The sequence below is a fragment of the Caloenas nicobarica genome, chromosome 8 (assembly GCF_036013445.1).
Source record: "Caloenas nicobarica isolate bCalNic1 chromosome 8, bCalNic1.hap1, whole genome shotgun sequence".
NCBI classification, from domain to species: domain Eukaryota; kingdom Metazoa; phylum Chordata; class Aves; order Columbiformes; family Columbidae; genus Caloenas; species Caloenas nicobarica.
In genome coordinates this window covers 2,853,409-2,871,308 of record NC_088252.1, presented here as the reverse complement: position 1 = coordinate 2,871,308, position 17,900 = coordinate 2,853,409, and the positions used below count along the sequence as shown (strand labels likewise).

At 49.5% G+C, this 17,900-nt stretch overlaps 2 protein-coding genes across 2 annotated transcripts in view; both read right to left on the bottom strand.

Annotated features, from left to right (window-relative positions):
- Window positions 1-17,900, bottom strand: part of SRPRB (SRP receptor subunit beta) — a 64,191-nt gene that overhangs the window by 11,652 nt on the left and 34,639 nt on the right. The window lies entirely within an intron of this gene.
- TF (transferrin) lies at window positions 708-16,054 on the bottom strand. Its single transcript, XM_065639905.1, has 17 exons — window positions 15,951-16,054; window positions 13,967-14,130; window positions 13,642-13,750; window positions 12,110-12,301; window positions 11,769-11,904; window positions 11,259-11,314; window positions 9,779-9,948; window positions 9,473-9,659; window positions 8,258-8,412; window positions 7,445-7,538; window positions 6,135-6,170; window positions 5,305-5,463; window positions 4,211-4,355; window positions 3,253-3,317; window positions 2,472-2,656; window positions 1,365-1,551; window positions 708-1,107 (listed from the first exon to the last, which is right to left on the bottom strand). Exons 1-17 carry the CDS (start codon window positions 15,991-15,993, stop codon window positions 1,070-1,072), a joined length of 2,121 nt encoding a protein of 706 aa, XP_065495977.1. The 5' UTR covers window positions 15,994-16,054; the 3' UTR covers window positions 708-1,069.

Sequence of the window (17,900 nt, the reverse complement as noted above, 5' to 3'; positions counted from 1 at the left end):
AGCTTATGGAATCATTGGCTGTGCTGCTTCTGATGGAATTTGGTCAGAAACTGCTTGTATCGAACTCGCTTATCCTAAGTAAGTTGGCTCGGCATAACTTCTGCAAGCTGTGAACCTTTGAACTTTCTTTTTTATTGTGTAAAAAAGGCCTCAGAGTCTCCAAGCTGGAAGACCAGGGGAGCTGCGGCCCTGGAGATCCGTGAAGGGCCAGGACAGGTCTGACAGAAGAATGTTCCGGCCTTTGACAAGAACTGATTTTCCTCAGCTGCAGGTGCCAAACAGCAACTGAAGGTCAGGACTTGGATTGACGTCCACCTCATGAAAATGCAGAGATAATGAAGAACGGGGAGACCCCCAGCCTCTAATTTTGCAACTGGGGGGTGGAGGCTGGGATCGGTGGGTGGAATTGTCCAAGTTTTTTCCTGCTGAGGGTCCCTCTGCAGGAGGCCCCAGCTCGAGCTGCTCTACGCTGCACCTTGGGAACACATCACTTATTTTAGAGGAATTCCTGGATTCCATGCCTGAGCCTTTGCTGTGGGAAACCTGGGGAAAGGAACTTCCCTCACACCACCCTGACACCAACGCTCTCCCTCCTCCTGTGTCCCAGCCACACGGGGCAACCATCACCTGCTGAGGAGAAAATGGGATAAGCCGGGTGAAGCAAAAGCACAGAGAGTACAAAACATCTGTTCGTTAGGTTCCAGGGCACATTTAATCCGTTTTGCTTTGGCAAATATTGAAACGAATTTCTCTAACGGGCAGGAAAACCTCAAATGCAACTGCCAAACCCGGCGCCGTCCTCCAGCGAGGGATACCCAGGAAGGAACGGGCGTAAGGACTGTTTAGAAAAACCTCAGGACACCCCTTTAGACTTAAGATTTTATTTCTTGCTGTGGTGGCAGCAGAGAAGGGTGAAGTCTCCAGCAGCCGCTTTGAGAGCGATGAGGAAGGGCAGAGAAAGCAGGGAAGGCAGAGGCCCCTCGGCGGGTGGGTGGTGGGTGCTGAGGGCGCGAGAGGAGTCGCGGCTTGAAGTTTCCTCCCCTTCCAGCAAAGAGTCCTTCCCATCTCGCTACTTGTCCTCCAGGAAGGTGCACACCTGGAGGAGATCTGTAAAGGGAAAGGACGGGGAGAAGGTCAGATCCTGCTTTTCATCCCACCAGCACACACCCCGCCATGCCAACAACATCGTTGCATGGGAAATACATCCAATGTGCCAGGGAAAAATGTGTATTAAGCACTGCGCCCCGACAGTTATCCTCATTTTAGTTTAAAAAATTAAAAAGGCAGCTGCAGAAGAAACTGTCCGTGCCTGCGAGGCTGAGAACTGCAGTTCACAGACTTCGTCCCGAGGCTGTTGCCATTACCTGATGGATCGCAGGTGTTGAGGCTGGCGACTGAAGCGTAGTATTGATCTCCGAGGAACTCCTTGTACGTGATTCCCTCGCGGAGTTTAACCAGACACTTGGTCAAGTCTTTAAACAGAAGGTCCTTGGTTTCAGACTCAAACATCTTGAACCTGTCTGTCTCGACTCCTTTCGTCCCAAACAGTTTCTGAAACAGAGGCATGAAGAGGTAAGAGTGTGTAAAAAAGTAGAAAGCTGGCAAGATTCAGCTTGCACGAGCCTAGATCTTGGTCCTAGTTCTTCACCATCATCCTGGAGAGCCTCCAGCTGAGCTCCAGAAATTTAGGAATGAATCTTCTGACGGTGTGGTTAGATGAGGGAGCTCTCAGTGGTGACATGACAGTCACAGCTGTAGCACGACTGTCTAAACGATTTTTTTTTCCCCATTTTAACGTCACTACACGGAGAGCCCATCGTCAGATGCTGCCCACAGGTCCTGTGCCTTAACCATAAGCTGGAAGCAAAAGGAGGTGACTTCCCAAGGCAGCAAACCCCGACAGTGGAGCAAATATTAAAGTTTTCAGGCTGGTTTAACCTGGCCACATTTACAGCAGTAGCTGTGGGACTGTGTGTGTGCTGGGGGCTGGAGGGCATAGTGAAATACAGCTTTATCTTATTTCGTGAGAAATTCTCGAAGTAATTGCAAACAATTGATGTGGGGTCACATAAATCTGCTTGGGACTGAGTGAGGGGAGTTCTGAGTATGGGGACCTGATCATTTATATTCATAAGACCCAATGGAGTCTTGTCTCTCATGTCAGAAGAAACAGCAGTAGTGCCAAGGTCTACTACACTAGAGTTCTCCAGAAAGTAATTACTGTGCATTGGGCCCGATATTTAAACAATTTTTCATTTTAGAGACCAGGCACCTCCGAGCAGCTTCAAAACACACCTGCAAGGGCACAGCCGGAGAAGGAGGTGAGGATCTCGTGTCACACCAGTACGGCGTGACAACAGCAGCCAGTATGATCCAGCTCAGTGAAACTCCGAGCATCATTACTCCCAAAACGCAAACACGCCGCATAAAACCAACCCCAGAACGTTCCTTCCGCTGCCAGCACTACCAACCTCCTGTCTCTCCAGCAGCTCGCGGACTTTCTTTGCTTTCTCAGGACGCGTCACCACAGCGTGGGTAGGAACCTTGGCCAGGTGACAGTCCCTGTAAGCCATGACATTCTCCCGTCGCCCGTCAGTGCACAGCAACTCAAATTGGTCCATTTTCAGATCTTTGGCCCAGTCTTCTTTATTTTTGCCTTCAAAGAGAATTGATTTGGAGGTTCAGAGACCTCGTGGAGCAGAAGAACGTCGGCCTCCCCACACCTACGCGAGACATTTGTCCCGCCTGCGTGTGCCCTGGCGCTGGGACGCTCGGCAGGTATGAACGACACTGTGAGTAAAACTCAGGAAAAATCAACGGGATAAGTCAAACTGGGAGATTTAGTTACATCCCCTTCCCTGCATTTATTTTTTTTCCCACAAATGCGTGGAAAACTTCAGCCGCTGCTTTCAGAAATGTCAACTCCACTTTTAATTTTTGGGCAAGCAGGGAGCCGGGGTGCTGCGCAAAGGTGTGGAGGCAGGAGGCTGGGGTTAAGAGACCACCTAAATAATTGTGCAGCTGAAATTAAGCAGTAATTAGCGGGGAAGTGTCTTTGTAGAGATGCCTGGGAAGAGCCATCCCGGGCAGATGGCACCTGCTGATGTTTGAATTTTGCTCCTCCTGTAAAAGGGTTGAGATTGAGAGGACGAGCAGGTAAAGTTTGATATTGCTTTCCGCACCGGGAACAAAAATAATGCAGGTAGAGAAAGGCAGCCCTGCCAAGTCCCGTGCAACAGAATAACCACGTACCATCAGTGTTTTCCTCGACGATTGAATGTTTAATAAAGGCCACATCTCCCCGCTCAACCAGACACCTGGGAAGTGCAAAAAAAGGCAAGTGATGTGGGTGCTTGAACCCTGGCCCCTTCCCACAGGTTGCATTCTGATCTATATCTTCTTTTGTAAAATTAATCTCCAAGGCCAGACAGGTCTAGGAGCCCTGCCGTGAGTATTTTGAGGGTGTCTGAAACACAATCTGGAAAACACAATCTGTGGAAACACATGCTGGAAAAAACCACGCATCCTTCCCACATGATAAGTAGCTGATTTATTTCAATGTTTGGCGAGGCTCAGAATTTGTGTTACTTTCTGCAATGCCTGCACATGCTCATAGCTTTGTAAAAACACTAACTTGCACCAAAAGGACTGCAAACCCCGACGTGGGGTCTCATTGCTGTTAGAGGTAAATTAAACAAGATTCATTCTCTTTTTAGATTCACGCTCAATCTGAATTTCTTAGATTTGAGCCGTCACTGAGTGGGTGAAGATGGTGCTGGGGCTGACCTCTGGTCTCTCCACTTTTTAAAGTACGGCTCATTTCAACTAAGGCAAGTGGCATTTTTAACAGGGGGTGTCTGGTGCCAGCATTTTTTGTGAGTCCCCACCATTTAACACTCCTTATTCGCGTTAAAAGCCTCGCACTGCTGCCATTGTGGGACGCCTGGCCAAACCCTTGTGTCTCTCCAATTTTGCCTGGAGACGCCAGGATATTAATTTTACAGAACGCGAACATTTTGCATCGTTTTGCAGGAAGCCGCATAAAGAAATAACGTATAGCATATGTGTAAGTTACAGATACATATACACCTTCAGCAATGGAGAAAAAGCAAATTAGCGTCAAGATGAGGCTGTACTCCCTACAGGATGTACCTGCTCTGTGATTAGCCCCAGGGTACTCGAGAGCAGCCTGAGTGTTGCCACTACCTACCGGAGAGCTCCGGTATATCCGTAGTATTTCTCGTGGCTGCTGGCGACGCATTTCTCCGGTGGGAGCCCCCCGGAGCCCTGGCACAGCTGGCAGAGGCGGGAGTTGGGAGGAGACCCGGGAGCACAGCCCTCGCTGAAGTATTCATCTGAAGGCAGAAATAGGGGACAAACAAACAAACAAACAAACAAATCACTTTCCCGCACTAAAAAAATAGGGTTTCTTTAAACGACATGTTCTCACGCTGAATCTGTATTAGCGGTCACGGGAAACGGCAAATTGTGCGCATCCAGTTTTCACCGGGAAAATCGGTTCTTGCTGAGTTGCGCTAGGCACTATCTCGGCATGAAAAGAAGAATGTTTTTGTGCTGCAAACCATTCCCAGCTCGCACAGCGCCAGCCCAAGCGTTTGGCAGCAATGCCGGAGCTCTGGGGGCTGGGGGGAAATACAGGCAGGAGGATGGAGAGGCTGATTGTAAAACTTACTAATGTGTATCTTCTCTTGCGGTTAGAGATTTCCTTTTAATAATTATATGCTTAATTTGCCTTAGTTGATAATATTTCCAGATTATTTCTGTTGGACCGTAATACTCACCGATAGAAAGTTGATTTTCTGAACAATCTCTGAAGTCGCAGAATCAATGCGGACTTTTACCCCCTTATTCTCAGGCGGTCCCATCAGTCCCATTAAGTTTCTTGAGCAAAGATCAGCCTCTGTCCCCTCTTCTCAGCCCTTCCCCTCCCTTCTGAGATTCACAAATCCACCTTTTACCCCCAATCCACACCCTGCACAAGCACCAGGGCCCCTATACCTGTGGCAGCCTGTATTCCCCTTTTTGACAAAACCTTTTGGGCTGCTGCAAAGGGAAAGGGAGAGATGTGAAAAGAAACCAAAGTCCCCCAAAGCAGCTGATGTGCCGTGTCTTACTCCGAAACACTCACCAACAACCTAAAATTTTGCTCAGTGAAACCTTAAACAACAGAATCTTCTCCATTTCCCACCTCCAGCTGGGAGGCACATGAAACTTTGAAGATCAGAGGAAGAATGGGAAGATATTCTTGCAGGCTCGGAGGAATGGATGCACAACTCGACTAACCGAAATTGCAGCTCCCCGTCCTGTTGTGAATCAAGCCCATGGGGATGTTCCAGCCGGCCGTCCTCCCGACAGCTGTGTGGCACGACTTCTTGCCCTGCAGATTGTTCCACGTGATGCCACCATCAGATTTCTTCACAACAGCCACGGCAAAGTAGGAAGCTTTCGGAAGGTAAAATAATACAGGAGAATTAAGGACTGACCCGAGGATGCCACTGGGAGAGGGCACCTATGAACAGCGCAGCAGAAATACTTCGCACTTATAAATTATTTGCCACACAGTGACAACAGAAGAATTTGCAGATGTGATGCATCTACTCCCACTGTGCTCCTGGGAAGTTATTATACCTGGCATTTCCTCCTAAAACTCTCACACTTGGGTGTGCAAGAAGCATCACACGTGATGATTTATTTAGCAAAGGACAAAAACCTTCCCTCCTCTCCTGCTTCCCATTTCTATAAAGAACAATTTCCTAGCACTACAGCCCAGACCCTCTTCCCCTGTTCGCAGCCCCAGCACCGTTACAGTGCGACCACAGCAACTAAGCACAAATCTCTGCCGCTACCGTATGCTTTGCCTTGATATCTGCTTGCAGACCCAGACTTTCCATCTAACGACTAAATTTGTCTCCCAAATTTTTAACATCAACATTGGCCACAGAGGCTCTTTGTGTGGAGATCAGCCATTTATTCTCCGCTCATGACTGCATGTATATTTTACACATATTATTTATATTAATATTATTTTTATTTATTTATTTCTATATTATATATATTTATACCTATTTATATCCACCAGGACTGTTTTCTGTCCCCCCATTGGCAGTGATTACCTGGTTCTCCGGCTGCTTTGCTGCATTGGCTCTCATCTGAGGGAGGGAAAGAGAAGAAGATGTTAGATAAAAGATATGGCAAAACAAAAAAAGGATCGAGCTGACTAATTTCTGGAGAAAATTCTATAAGTGACTATTTCAGGTAACACCTTGTGCATCAGTGGAACAAAGCTCAGCCTCCATCTGCTCCTCTGAGCTTAAACAAGCAGTTTTACTGAGGCCGGTGCTAAAGGACAGGGACATCATGATTAAAATGAAGAAGAGGAGCTGGAGGTCGATGTATTCCTGACTGCCGATGCCCCCGCTGTCAGGGCTGTCCCACCGCCGTGGCAAGGGGAGGTGTGCGAGCAGAGCTGCCTCCGAGCACCACGTGTTTTCTGCGGGATGCAGCGCTGAGGCTGCTTTCTGTATTTCAGAATAAATCGCAGAATCACAGAATGTCAGGGACTGGAAGGGACCTCGCAAGCTCATCCAGTGCAATCCCCCCGCCGGAGCAGGAACACCCAGATGAGGTTACACAGGAAGGTGTCCAGGCGGGTTGGAATGTCTGCAGAGAAGGAGACTCCACAACCTCCCTGGGCAGCCTGGGCCAGGCTCTGCCACCCTCACTGAGAAGAAGTTTCTTCTCATATTCAAGTGGAACCTCCTGTGTTCCAGTTTGCACCCATTGCCCCTTGTCCTATCACTGGTTGTCACCCAGAAGAGCCTGGCTCCATCCTCCTGACACTCACCCTTTCCATATTGATCCCCATGAATGAGTCACCCCTCAGTCTCCTCTTCTCCAGCTCCAGAGCCCCAGCTCCTCAGCCTTTCCTCACACGGGAGATGCTCCACTCCCTTCAGCATCTTCGTGGCTGCGCTGGACTCTCTCCAGCAGTTCCCTGTCCTTCTGGAACTGAGGGGCCCAGAACTGGACACAATATTCCAGATGAGGTCTCACCAGGGCAGAGCAGAGGGGCAGGAGAACCTCTCTGACCTACTGACCACCCCCCTTCTAATCCCCACCAGGTCCCATTGCCCTTCCTGGCCACAAGGGCCCAGTGCTGGCTCATGGTCACCCTGCTGTCCCCAGGACCCCCAGGTCCCTTTCCCTACACTGCTCTCCAACAGCTCGTTCCCCAACTGATACTGGAACCTGGGGTTGTTCCTGCCCAGATGCAAGACCCTGCACTTGCCCTTGTTCTTTTCATTAAATTTCTCCCCGCCCAACTCTCCAGTCTGCCCAGGTCTGTGGATGGCAGCACAGCCTCCCAGTGCCAGCCAGTCGTCCCGTTTTTTGAACCCGGAGGGACAGCCCAGGCCGTGCTTACCCTCATAGCTTTCTCCGATCACCGGCACCAAGCCGCACACGCCAGCCGTGTAGACAAAACCTCCATCCAAGCTGATCGCATCCGCTTCGCCTTTCTGCAATGAAAAGGGCTCAGCAATGATGCTGTATGTCCCCAGAGCAGAGATGAAACAACATTGTATGTCCTCAGAGCAGCGTTTTTCAGAAATCAGGTTGTAAATGAAGCAGTTGGTTAAGGGAGAAGGGCTTGGGGCCAAGGGGACATTGGAAGCCACCCCTTAGTGTATGGACAGGCAATGTCTCACTGATGCAGAGGGAGTTGTGAAATTGTCCCTCCCCAGACACTCGCAGGCTCCGGCATGTGTCTCTCTTCGCCTGTTTCCCTGCCAAACAAATTTCCTTGTCTCACCTGTCCTTTAAAGTTTGCATTTTGTGCTGTCTTCACGGTACCGACCCAGCCCTCCGAGCCTCCACCAGCATCCTCGCCTGCACTGTGGAACCACTCCTCTTCTAAACAGGCAACCGTTTTACTCTGCCTTTCTCAAAACCTGTATTTTGCCTTGCTTTTACAAATAAAAAGTTACTTCACACCAGAAAAAGTGCTTTTTATTTAGGAAACCTCAATAATTTTTTTTCGAAAAATGTTAATTGATGAAAAACTAGTCGAGCCTTTTCCCTGTGATGAGGTTGGTTTCTGCCTGCTGGTCTTTCTCACAAAACTCCCAATATTTTATTTCAAAATCTTCCCCCTCTCTGCCCCATCTATTCCCAGGCTGAAAGAAGCAATGCCGAAAGGTTCACAGGGAGAAGAAAAGGAGGAAAAAACCAGCCATACCATGATCTTCACGATGCAGCTCTTGGTGTCGTCCGCCACGGTGCACTCCACCTCCCCGTTGCTCACCACGCTCCAGAGGTCGCACTTGCTCTTCTCGTTCTTGCCCACCGCGCACCACCGCATCTTGTTTTCTCTGCGGTTGGAGCTCAGCTGGTCTGGCAAGCCAGAGGAAATATAAACCCAGAGAACAATAAGGCCACGAAAAAAAAAAAAAAAGCTACTTTCTGGGTGTGTGGCACTGAGTCATGAAACCGTCTGTACACACGAACCCGCTGCTGCCCCAAGTAAGATGCTCATGTTTAATAAGCCCTGGGCTGGCGTGAATAGAAGAGATAATTCTTAAGCTGAAGGATGCTCAAAAAAACCAACTTACAGGTCAGAAAGGAGACTTTCTGCATGAGACAAGCTGTTCACTCAGATTCATCTTGGCTAAAATATCGCAACCACTAGACCACCATGTGTTAGTAGTACTTGGTATTTCTGACTATAATATACTTGGTGTCTCTCCAGACCTCACAGCCCAGACAACCATGAGACTAAGACCAGACTGAGCTGGAAAAATACAACCTAGTTATGTTTCTGTGAAGTGACGTTTAAATAATCTGGTTTTGTGCTACATGAGTCCAGGCACTCCTTTCTATAAATGCCATAGCAGCTGAGCCTACCACAGAGATGTCTGAGCAATTATACATTTTAAGTGGATTTTGGAGGTTATTTGTGGGACGTTTGACTCTCAGAAAGCCATCTGGGACATCAGTAAATGCTTGATGAGTTCAGATGGAAATAAAGGGCACTGTTTCCCTCAAGTGGCCAATCCTGGACCTGGTGTCCTGGGGTGTTCCTTCCTCTTGTGTCCCACAAATGGCTTTTCTGATCAGCAGTTTTGACCGTACCCAGTCCCTACCACTAGCTGAATAACCGTGGGCAATTTTTGTGGTTGTAATCATGGTGAAGGGTGGAGTGCGTGTAAATTTTCCACCTTTGTTGGTGACGATGTTATTTTGACTTTGGAATCAACAAATTCATTTTGTTGATGTAAGCGAAGGCTGTGAAGATTGTGTGATTTTTAAAGAGAACACCTTTTACAGGGAACATTTTGCAGAGAAGAGTGTCTGCGTTTGAAAAATTGCTGTCCTTTCCCTAGACGTATTTGCTGATCCATCTCTTCGGGGCAGCTTACGCTGACGCAATACCAGTATTTCATGTCCTGCCTACCTTTCTGAAGGCTCTGGATGGCACTGTAGTATTCAAAGCCCAGGTAGAGCTGGGAATCCATCAGTGACGGGATACGCTTCAGCCCGATAGCAGAGTCTTTGAAAAGCATGTCTTTGAGGGCTGGGTCCTTCTTGCCAGGTGGCCCAAAGAGATGGAAGCTGCTGCTTGTGCCCACGCCAAATCTTTCCTGCCACGGGGGAAAAATAATCAGGAAATGGCTGTATTGAAGCTCTTGGAAAGCTGGAGAGAACAGGGAAAGCCAGAAGAGAGAAGAGAGGATGCTAGGGGAAGGAGAGATGACGATACCTGTGCCTTTGAGAGGAAGTTCCAGATGTCATCAACCTTGCTATCGTCCCGAGCCACAACGGCGTGAGCAGGTACCCTGGCCCAGTGACAGGTTTTGTAGTTGTCCACATGCTGACGGGTGCCATCCAGACACAGCAGCTCGTACTCATCCTTCTCCTCTGGGGCATTTTCTGGAGGAAGGGAGGAACCATGAGTTACATCAACATTAAAACAGATAAAATAAAGACAGTCTGGGTCAGCTTTGTAATTAATTTATTTGTGCAGAAGTTCAGGGGATAATTCTTTGCAGAAGACAGGTTGCACACACCCGCTTTGCACTGGCAATGGGGTTGTTGTGGTCATATGAAGGTGATGCAGAAAAGAAAATTCATGTGCCTGTGAAAGAGAGATTATCGCTGCCTCTGTCATAACTAACCTGACAGTAAGAAGATCTATGCGGCAGTAAAGCCGAGACATCCAGGCACGTACAAATAGATTTACAAACACCATGCAAATGGATTGAACAGGTCAGGAGCCGCACATGGTCTGTGAAGGCCAGTAGGCAGCCAGTGTCACGGCTGAAAACAGAGCTCAGGTCAGAGATCACAGGAGAATTCAGCTGGGAAGGGACCTCTGAAGATCTCTGGTCCAAGTCCCTGCTCAAAGCAGGGGCAGGTCAGGTTGTTCCTGGTGGATCTTGAAAATCTCCAAGGATGGAGTGTGCACAGCTACCCTGGATGACCTATTCCACTATCTGACTGTCCTCAGAGAGAAAAAATATTTGGGAAAAAATATTTGGTCCAGACCTCTCTTGCTTCAGGTTACGGTTATTGTTTCTCATTTTTCCACTGTCCACCTCCATAAAGATCTTGGCTCCACGTTCTCGCTAACCTCCTTGTAAGCACAGGCAGGCTGCTCTGAGGTGCCCCCAAAGCCACCTCTTCCCCAGGCTGACCAAGCCCACCCCGCTGAGCATCTCCTCACAGGACAAGTGTCCCTGCTCCATGGCCATCTTGGTGGCCCCTCCACTGAGCTCACTGCGTGTTCTGGGTGTGCCAGGGCATCTTCCATCTCTGAGAGATGCAGAGCTGCTGAGCTCCTGGGCTGAATTCCCTCCAAAAACGCTCCCAGAGGGATGGGTGAGCATAATTACCTGCACAATTTCTCTCTCTGCCTTTGCTGCGATAATGTTACAGCTGGCTCTGAGATAGAGCATCAGTGGTAATACCATTGAATTTAAATCAAGCAGGTTTTCCTTCTTCAGAGAAGAACCCCAAAGAAAAAAAAAAGTGGACCCCACCACAATCCTATTTTTCAGTTCAGTAACAGGGATGAGTCAGTCCACAGTGTGCAGAACACGTTCATGGAGATGAAAGGAGAAGAGGTTTGGGGCAAACTTGGAGAGGATGGAAAGTCTGAACGCTGTAGACTAATTGCAGGATGGAGTGGCAGCAAGAGGTTGGACTGGAAAGGAGAGAACCAAGTGATCTCGCGGGCCTACCTTGAACAGTTGTGTGCTTCACAAAAGCGATGTCTCCTTTTCCGTCTTTCAGACAGCTGCAGGTGGGAGGAACAGAAGACATGTTGAAAAAAAACCCAACAAAACCAAACAAACACATTAAAAAAGCCCCACAAAACCCAGACATTGTGGCTCCCTATCTCCTGCTTCAGCACAAACTGCAACCATGGAGCAGTAGTCTTCCCAAAAAAAGCTACGCTGGCAGGGAAGGAAATGTCATGGCAGAGAAGTGATGCTCAAGAATCCCAGCTGGACTTAGCACAATGCTAATGCTATGTAGTCTTCTGCCTGTGCAAAACCGTATGGCCCAGCTGCCTCTCTCATCTCCCGTTAGCTGCCTGCCTATTGTTACTAATTGGATCTTTAATTACCAGCACTCCCAATTCTTCTATCAATTCAGTCTCCTCAGGACCCCTTGGTTACAACACAGCCCTCCCTGGTGTAACGACCACTCGTGTATGTTCCTTTCCCAAAGGAAATATTTTCACTCACTGAAAAGCTCCAGAATATCCAGAATAAGGTCCTGTGCGGGAGCATTTGGTTTTGGCGTCCCCTTTGCACTGGCGGCACAGTTTTTGTTCAGTGGTGGCACCAGGCACGCAGCTGGCGGAGAAAAAATTGGCCACGGCTATGGATGAGAAAGAAGCAATAGTTGGTCTAAAATTCGCTTTTACAAGGACTTGGAAGGGAGGGGATGCCCAAAGAATGTCAGTGACACAACTGCTCTGCGAGGCACCTCTAGACCTCTGCAGAAGGTCGGCCAATGTGTCTTTCACCGCACCACCAACCCCGGCTGAACATCAACCCATCGATCTCCCCAGTTCCCACCTCACCTTGCTCGATGGAGCCCGAGTCTTTGCCATCCCACTGGATGTCTCCCCGGTGGATGAGGGTCCCGATCGGGACGTTCCAGCCCGCGGACCTGCCCAGGCCTGTGTGGCAAGAGGTCTTGCCCCGCAGTTGATCAATTGTGAAGTCTGTTCCTTTCTTCACAACGGCAACGGCGTAGTAGCTGATTGTGGAGCCTGCAGCGCAGGGAAAAGCAGGAAAGCAATGGAAAAGTAAGTCTGAGGATCATTTCGAATCCAGGCAAACTCCTCCTTTCAGAGAATAAAGCACTGCACTTCCAAATAATTAGTAACTTTGCTTGAACACCCATGTTTTTCCCATTTTCTTAGGGAAGAGCTACACTGCCAATATCAAACCAACGCTGTGCATTACAACTTGTAATGGTAAGTGAACGGAAAATACTGTCACACACAAAGTGCTTTGCCACTGGACAGACGTCAGACGTGCCCATAGTTTTGTAAGGATGCTTCAATGATTCTTTTTGGCAAATCTTCCTTGGCAAGTCTTTTCTCAAATGCCGTTGCCTACTGAAGCACACATGTAAGCCTTGCAAGAATGAAATTCCACACTAAGTCTTTAAAATTATACCTAGTCCATCACATGCTACATATGAATAAGGTGAGTTAGTTTTGGGGGTGGTAGGGACCACAGCCTTCCATTTAATATCTGTATTTTCTTAGCTACTGTGTTGGGAATCGCTCTGCCATGTTGCCTTGATCCTGAATATTGTGTTCAAAGAGGCTGAACTCCAGGGCAGAGGCCACAAGAGATCGGGAGCTTTGAACGTGGTGGGATTGCATGAGGCAAGAAAGACAAAAATGGAGAAATATCATCTGTTCAGCTCCCAAGAGAAAGATGGGAGAGAGGAAGGACCATACGGAAGGCGACCAGGGATGGAGTAACAGAGCAAACTCTTCTCAGAAGGGATTGCTGCAGAGCACTTTTTATGCTTTTCTTCTTTTTTCTGTGCATTGCCTGCATCTAATGCCTCGGTAATCTCAAGCGGGTGTTCCTCCACAACCACTAATGGCAATGCTGTTTTGTTGTTGCCTGCATAACAAAAAAATCTTTTGTTTTGTTTTGTTTGACGATTGCACAGGAAGATACGCAGATTATCTGTGCCATCTAGTTCAGTGTTTTACCAACATAGTTCAAGGTCACTGAAAGGAGCAGATCTCTGGGACCAGCACAATTTTTATGCCACACTTTGGGATGACCGTGATTTCTGCTCCCTTGGCCACCACATCATCATGGGATCAGTGACTTTCGTTGCAGCTAATGTCAGAATTGGGACACTGGCTCTTCCCCTTTTCATTGCAGCGACTCTATGGCCATGGGTGATGATTCACATTTTGGTGTAACTGCCCCCCACCCTTTCCCTCTGGGATCTGGAAACCAGGGGCAACATCTCGGACACCCAACAGAAATAATGTGGCATCTCTGCTTGAAAAGGATGGCCTGTGCACTATCAGTTTGTTACCACCACTTGGCTTAAAAATATTGCATGAAAATGTACCTCCGCTTTGTTCGTAGAGCTCAGCAGCAATGGGCTTCAGCTTGTAGGGAGCAAGGCCGGCCTCAAAAACTTGACCACCATCCAAGCTAATACCATCCGCTTCATTATTCTAAACAACAAAAATATTTTGGTCAGTGAACAAAGAGCAGGGACGCATGAGGGAAAACGCTTCTCTGGAGTCTCTCCCGGATCCTTGTGGATGAGTCCTTCTCTACAGGGGAATCACAGTTACCAACCAGTGACTCAAAGGAAACCCCAACCTTCCCCAAGCTGCTGAAACATCCCCGGTGCCCAGCAGAGATATTAATATTTGCTGCCCGCTCACCGAAATGGCTTTTATGCAGTCAAGGTACGTTGATTTCTGCAGGCAAGTCAACGCAACACTCTCTTGTTGCATGAGATCCCGTAGGTTATTGCATTTGTTTTCTTCTGCTGAGGATATTGTGCACCATCTGACGTTTGCCTTGGGGGGAGCAGCAAAACACAGAGCTGTAGAAAGAACCAGAAATAAATAGTGTCAGAGAGAGAAAGACACCATGTGGAGAGAAAAAAACATCTCTGTGAATACACAGTCTCTGGTTCCCTGCAGTCCTGGCCTCAGGGGATGGATCTCCCTTGCACATGAAAGTCATGCAGAAAGGCTGTTTCTTTCTTGCCTGACATGTGGACTTTCAGAAATCATAGAATAGTTTGGGTTGGAGAGGACTTTCAAAGGTCATCTAGTCCAACATCTGGGAGGATCATTCCTGTCCCTGGGTAATGGATGTCACGGCACCGTGATTCAAGCAGCCTGAGCTCACAGCAACATCCACAGGAGCAGGAGAACAAATCCAGACACTGCAATAGAAATTGAACTCAAGACTTTGCAGGAATGGAGAGAAAAGGCAGCCCCCTGAAGCAGTGTCTTTGCAAATAACCGCTGAGGGAAAGCAACTCTGACCTGGCCAGAATATATTCAGTACATTACCATACATGACCTCCTCAGCAGCTGGATGATCTGATATATTTAACTGTCTCTTTATATCTCATCTCCTCCACTACACCCAGTAACAGAGATGCCATAGCACCTCCACAGCCCTCTCTCCTAAGAGTCCTAAGAGTAAATGCAGCTGACTGGCTGCTCTGGGGGACTGGAACAAAGCAAAGACCTCAGGTGGACACAGACTCACACCTTCTTCTGCAATCTAAGCACCAGAAACTTTGGAAACTTGCAGTTAAAGTTCAGCCTGCGCTGTACAATTCACCTTAACGCTGCCCCTTCCAGGCAGGACTGTACGCACAGCTCGCTCCCTCCAGACCCTTGGTGGCACATCTCATCCAGACATCTCCAGATTAACCTGTGCTGTTTCCACTTTCTCTTTCACCTCTGAAATATCCTCTCGTACTTGATTTTTGAGCCACAACCCTGCCAACCTCTTGGCTCCTTCCACGCAGGGGAGGAGAAGGCACTCTCCACCGGTAACAAGACATGGTTGTGCGCTAGCACTCAGCAAAGGTGCTCGAGGATTTCCAGATGCCGGTGGCACGGAGAGCACTTCCCACCCAGGACATTAATCACCACCACGCTTTGTGGGGGATCAGAAGAGACCCGCTGTCTCCTCCAAGAAGGGGAACCCTCTTTCCTTTCTAGGGCAGGTACAGACAGCAGCAGTCTCTCTACCTGCCCACTGCCTGTCAAAACCATCAGCAGACAGAGAGGAGAGAAATAACCCTTTCGAGCAGAGCCAGCTCTGAAGCAGCACAATTCAGGCATAAAATACGCAGGAGACTGAGCAAAGTGCAGCCGCAGCAGCGGGATGGGAGAGGGGAGCATGCAGAGTCTTTCATTAAGCTCTATTTTATTGTCACTGCCTTCAGGTCTAACCCAATACATGCAGGCTTGGCAGCGAGGTCTTGTTCTAGTTTTCCCCCCCCTGGCTGAGCCCCAGCTCCTCTCCAGGAATTTGAGGGAGGGTGATTTTTCCCTTCACCCAAGGGCAGCAGGAGCAGGGACCCCCCCCGGCAGCGGGTACCGAGCATCCCTCCTCCTCCTCGCCAGCCGGGTGCTCGGCAGCGGCAAACCTCCCTCCAGCCTCCATGGGCTCGCCCCAGGAGAAAAATGCTGTTATTCATGCTCCAAACACCATCCTCGGTGACAGAAATCCACAGCAAGCATCTGGCAGGAGCTCCTTGGCTTTTGCATCCTTAACAGCTGCCTGGGTCTGGCACAGGGTGCAGCTGTAAACCAGCCTCATCTAGGGGGAAAGCCTGGAGTCCTGGGTGGTTTGGACTTTGCTTTTCCCCCAAAACTGCTTTCAGCAGACACTTACCCACTATCCCGAAGGACAGCACAGTGGAGAGTACGAGTTTCATGCTTGAGTGGGGAGGCAGGTGCCGAGGGGGGGCGTGCAGCAGCCTTGGTCACAGACTGTCCCCTCCAGGTCTGTGATGCCTCTGGAACCGCTTTCTCTCCCTTTTATAGAGGAACAAGCCCTGGCTGTGTTTGCAGAAGCAATGACCTAACACTGTTTGTCCTTCCTTGTTTCTCAATAGCTCCTAAATCGCCCCTCCTGCCTGGATCACCCCATTTTTAGGAGCCTTTCACTTTGGCACTGAACCCCTCCGTGGGCAGGAGTCAGAGCAGGGCAAGGTGCTTTTCATTTTACAAGGTACTTCAGACGGAAAATCCCCAAGTTGTGACATCTGAATTCCTCTGCAGGCTGAAACACCACGGGAGAGGCTATTTTCTTTGTGCTAGCCACCCCCTGCCTCGTCCAGCCTAATCTCAGAAAGTCCCCGCTGGGTCCAGCCCTGAATTTTGCATGTCTGCCAGTAAATGCTGCTGTTGTGCCCATCACCCTGTGGCTTGCAGCACGCCGTGTGCCTGCCCGCTCCCTCGTGCTCTCTTGGCAACGGCAATGGGGTTGAAAGGCAGAAAATGTTCCTTACACTTGATCTGGCAAGCTCCTTGCACAGGCGAAGAAAGTTGATGGCAGCAAGCAGGCAGCTCAATAAGTGCCCTGCAGCCAGAAGGAAACATCACTCTGCACCTTTGCTAAGTTCTTGGGATGAACCCTGGGAAGAGAAGCTCAGATCAGCAGTCACCTCCCTCCCCCTTCCTCTGCAAAACCTCTCCATCCCATTGCGTCACTCCTGGTTTATCTCCCTGCAGCCAGGACCGGTGCTGCATCCAGCACAGGACAGACACGGACCTACAGGAGAGGGGCCAGAGGAGCCGCAGAAATGATCCGAGGCTGGAACAGCTCTGCTGAGAGGACAGGCTGAGAGAGTTGGGGGGTTCAGCTGGAGAAGAGAAGCTCCGGGGAGACCTTATTGCAGCCTTTCCTACTTAAAAGGGGCCCATAAGAAAGATGAGGACGGACTTTTCAGCAGGGCCCGTTGTGATAGGACAAGGAGTGATGGTTTTAAACATGAGGAAGGAATTGTTGGCCCTGAGGGTGGTGAGAGCCTGGCCCAGGTTGGCCAGAGAGGTGGTGGATGAACCATCCCTGAAGACATCCCAGGCCAGGCTGGACGGGGCTCTGAGCAACCTGAGCTGGTGCAGATGTCCCTGCTCATGGCAGGGGTGGCACTGGGGGAGCTGGGAAGGTCCCTTCGACCCAAACCCTTCTGTGATTCTAGGATTTGTGATCTTCTGGATCCCCTGCACAGGTCCTTCCTCCCCCATATCCTGCACCCTCCATGCAGCAGGGTCACAGCCTTGCCCACAGCAGGCTCCTGGCTGAGGTTGGCTGGAAGCACCTTGGGTTGGGTCTTCTCCCTCCTCCAGGTCGCAGTGACCTGCAGGTGGGTAGTGGTGGCCATAGTGGCTTCAGTGCAGGTGGGAGCCCAGTGCCAGGTCAAGGTCATGGCTCTGGGACCCAGGGAAGGGGCTGCTGGAGACCTGCAGGCAATGACCACCTCCGTGGTGGCACCGTGAGCTTGCCCTGCTGTGGCTCTGGCTGCTGGAGGTCCCAACAGCCGCTCATGGCCATGCTGGTGATTCCAGCATTACTTTAGCGGTTCCATCAGCATGGCTGGTTCATATTTCTCATCCTTTCATCCTCTGCTTTCCCAGAAGAGCAGCACTTCTTGTGTGCTGAGCATCTCCGAACACACTGCAACTGGGGGAGGACTGACTTGCTCCCACCTTCCTTGCCTTTTATAATAATAACTCTAATAAAAGATCTCCCATCCGTATTTACTCCAGGAAGCTGTGGTGCTCCAAGGTCTTCCTCTGTTGGGACACATAGATGCCACTGAAATCCATCCCCAGCTCC

Coding starts and splice junctions, on each gene's coding strand:
- TF (XM_065639905.1), bottom strand. CDS start 15,993: ATGAAACTCGTACTCTCCACTGTGCTGTCCTTCGGGATAGTGG. Junction 11,905..12,109: donor CTCGGGCTCCATCGAGCAAG/GTGAGGTGGGAA, acceptor TCTCATCCATAG/CCGTGGCCAATTTTTTCTCC. Junction 1,552..2,471: donor AGCTGCTGGAGAGACAGGAG/GTTGGTAGTGCT, acceptor CCTCTGTTTCAG/AAACTGTTTGGGACGAAAGG.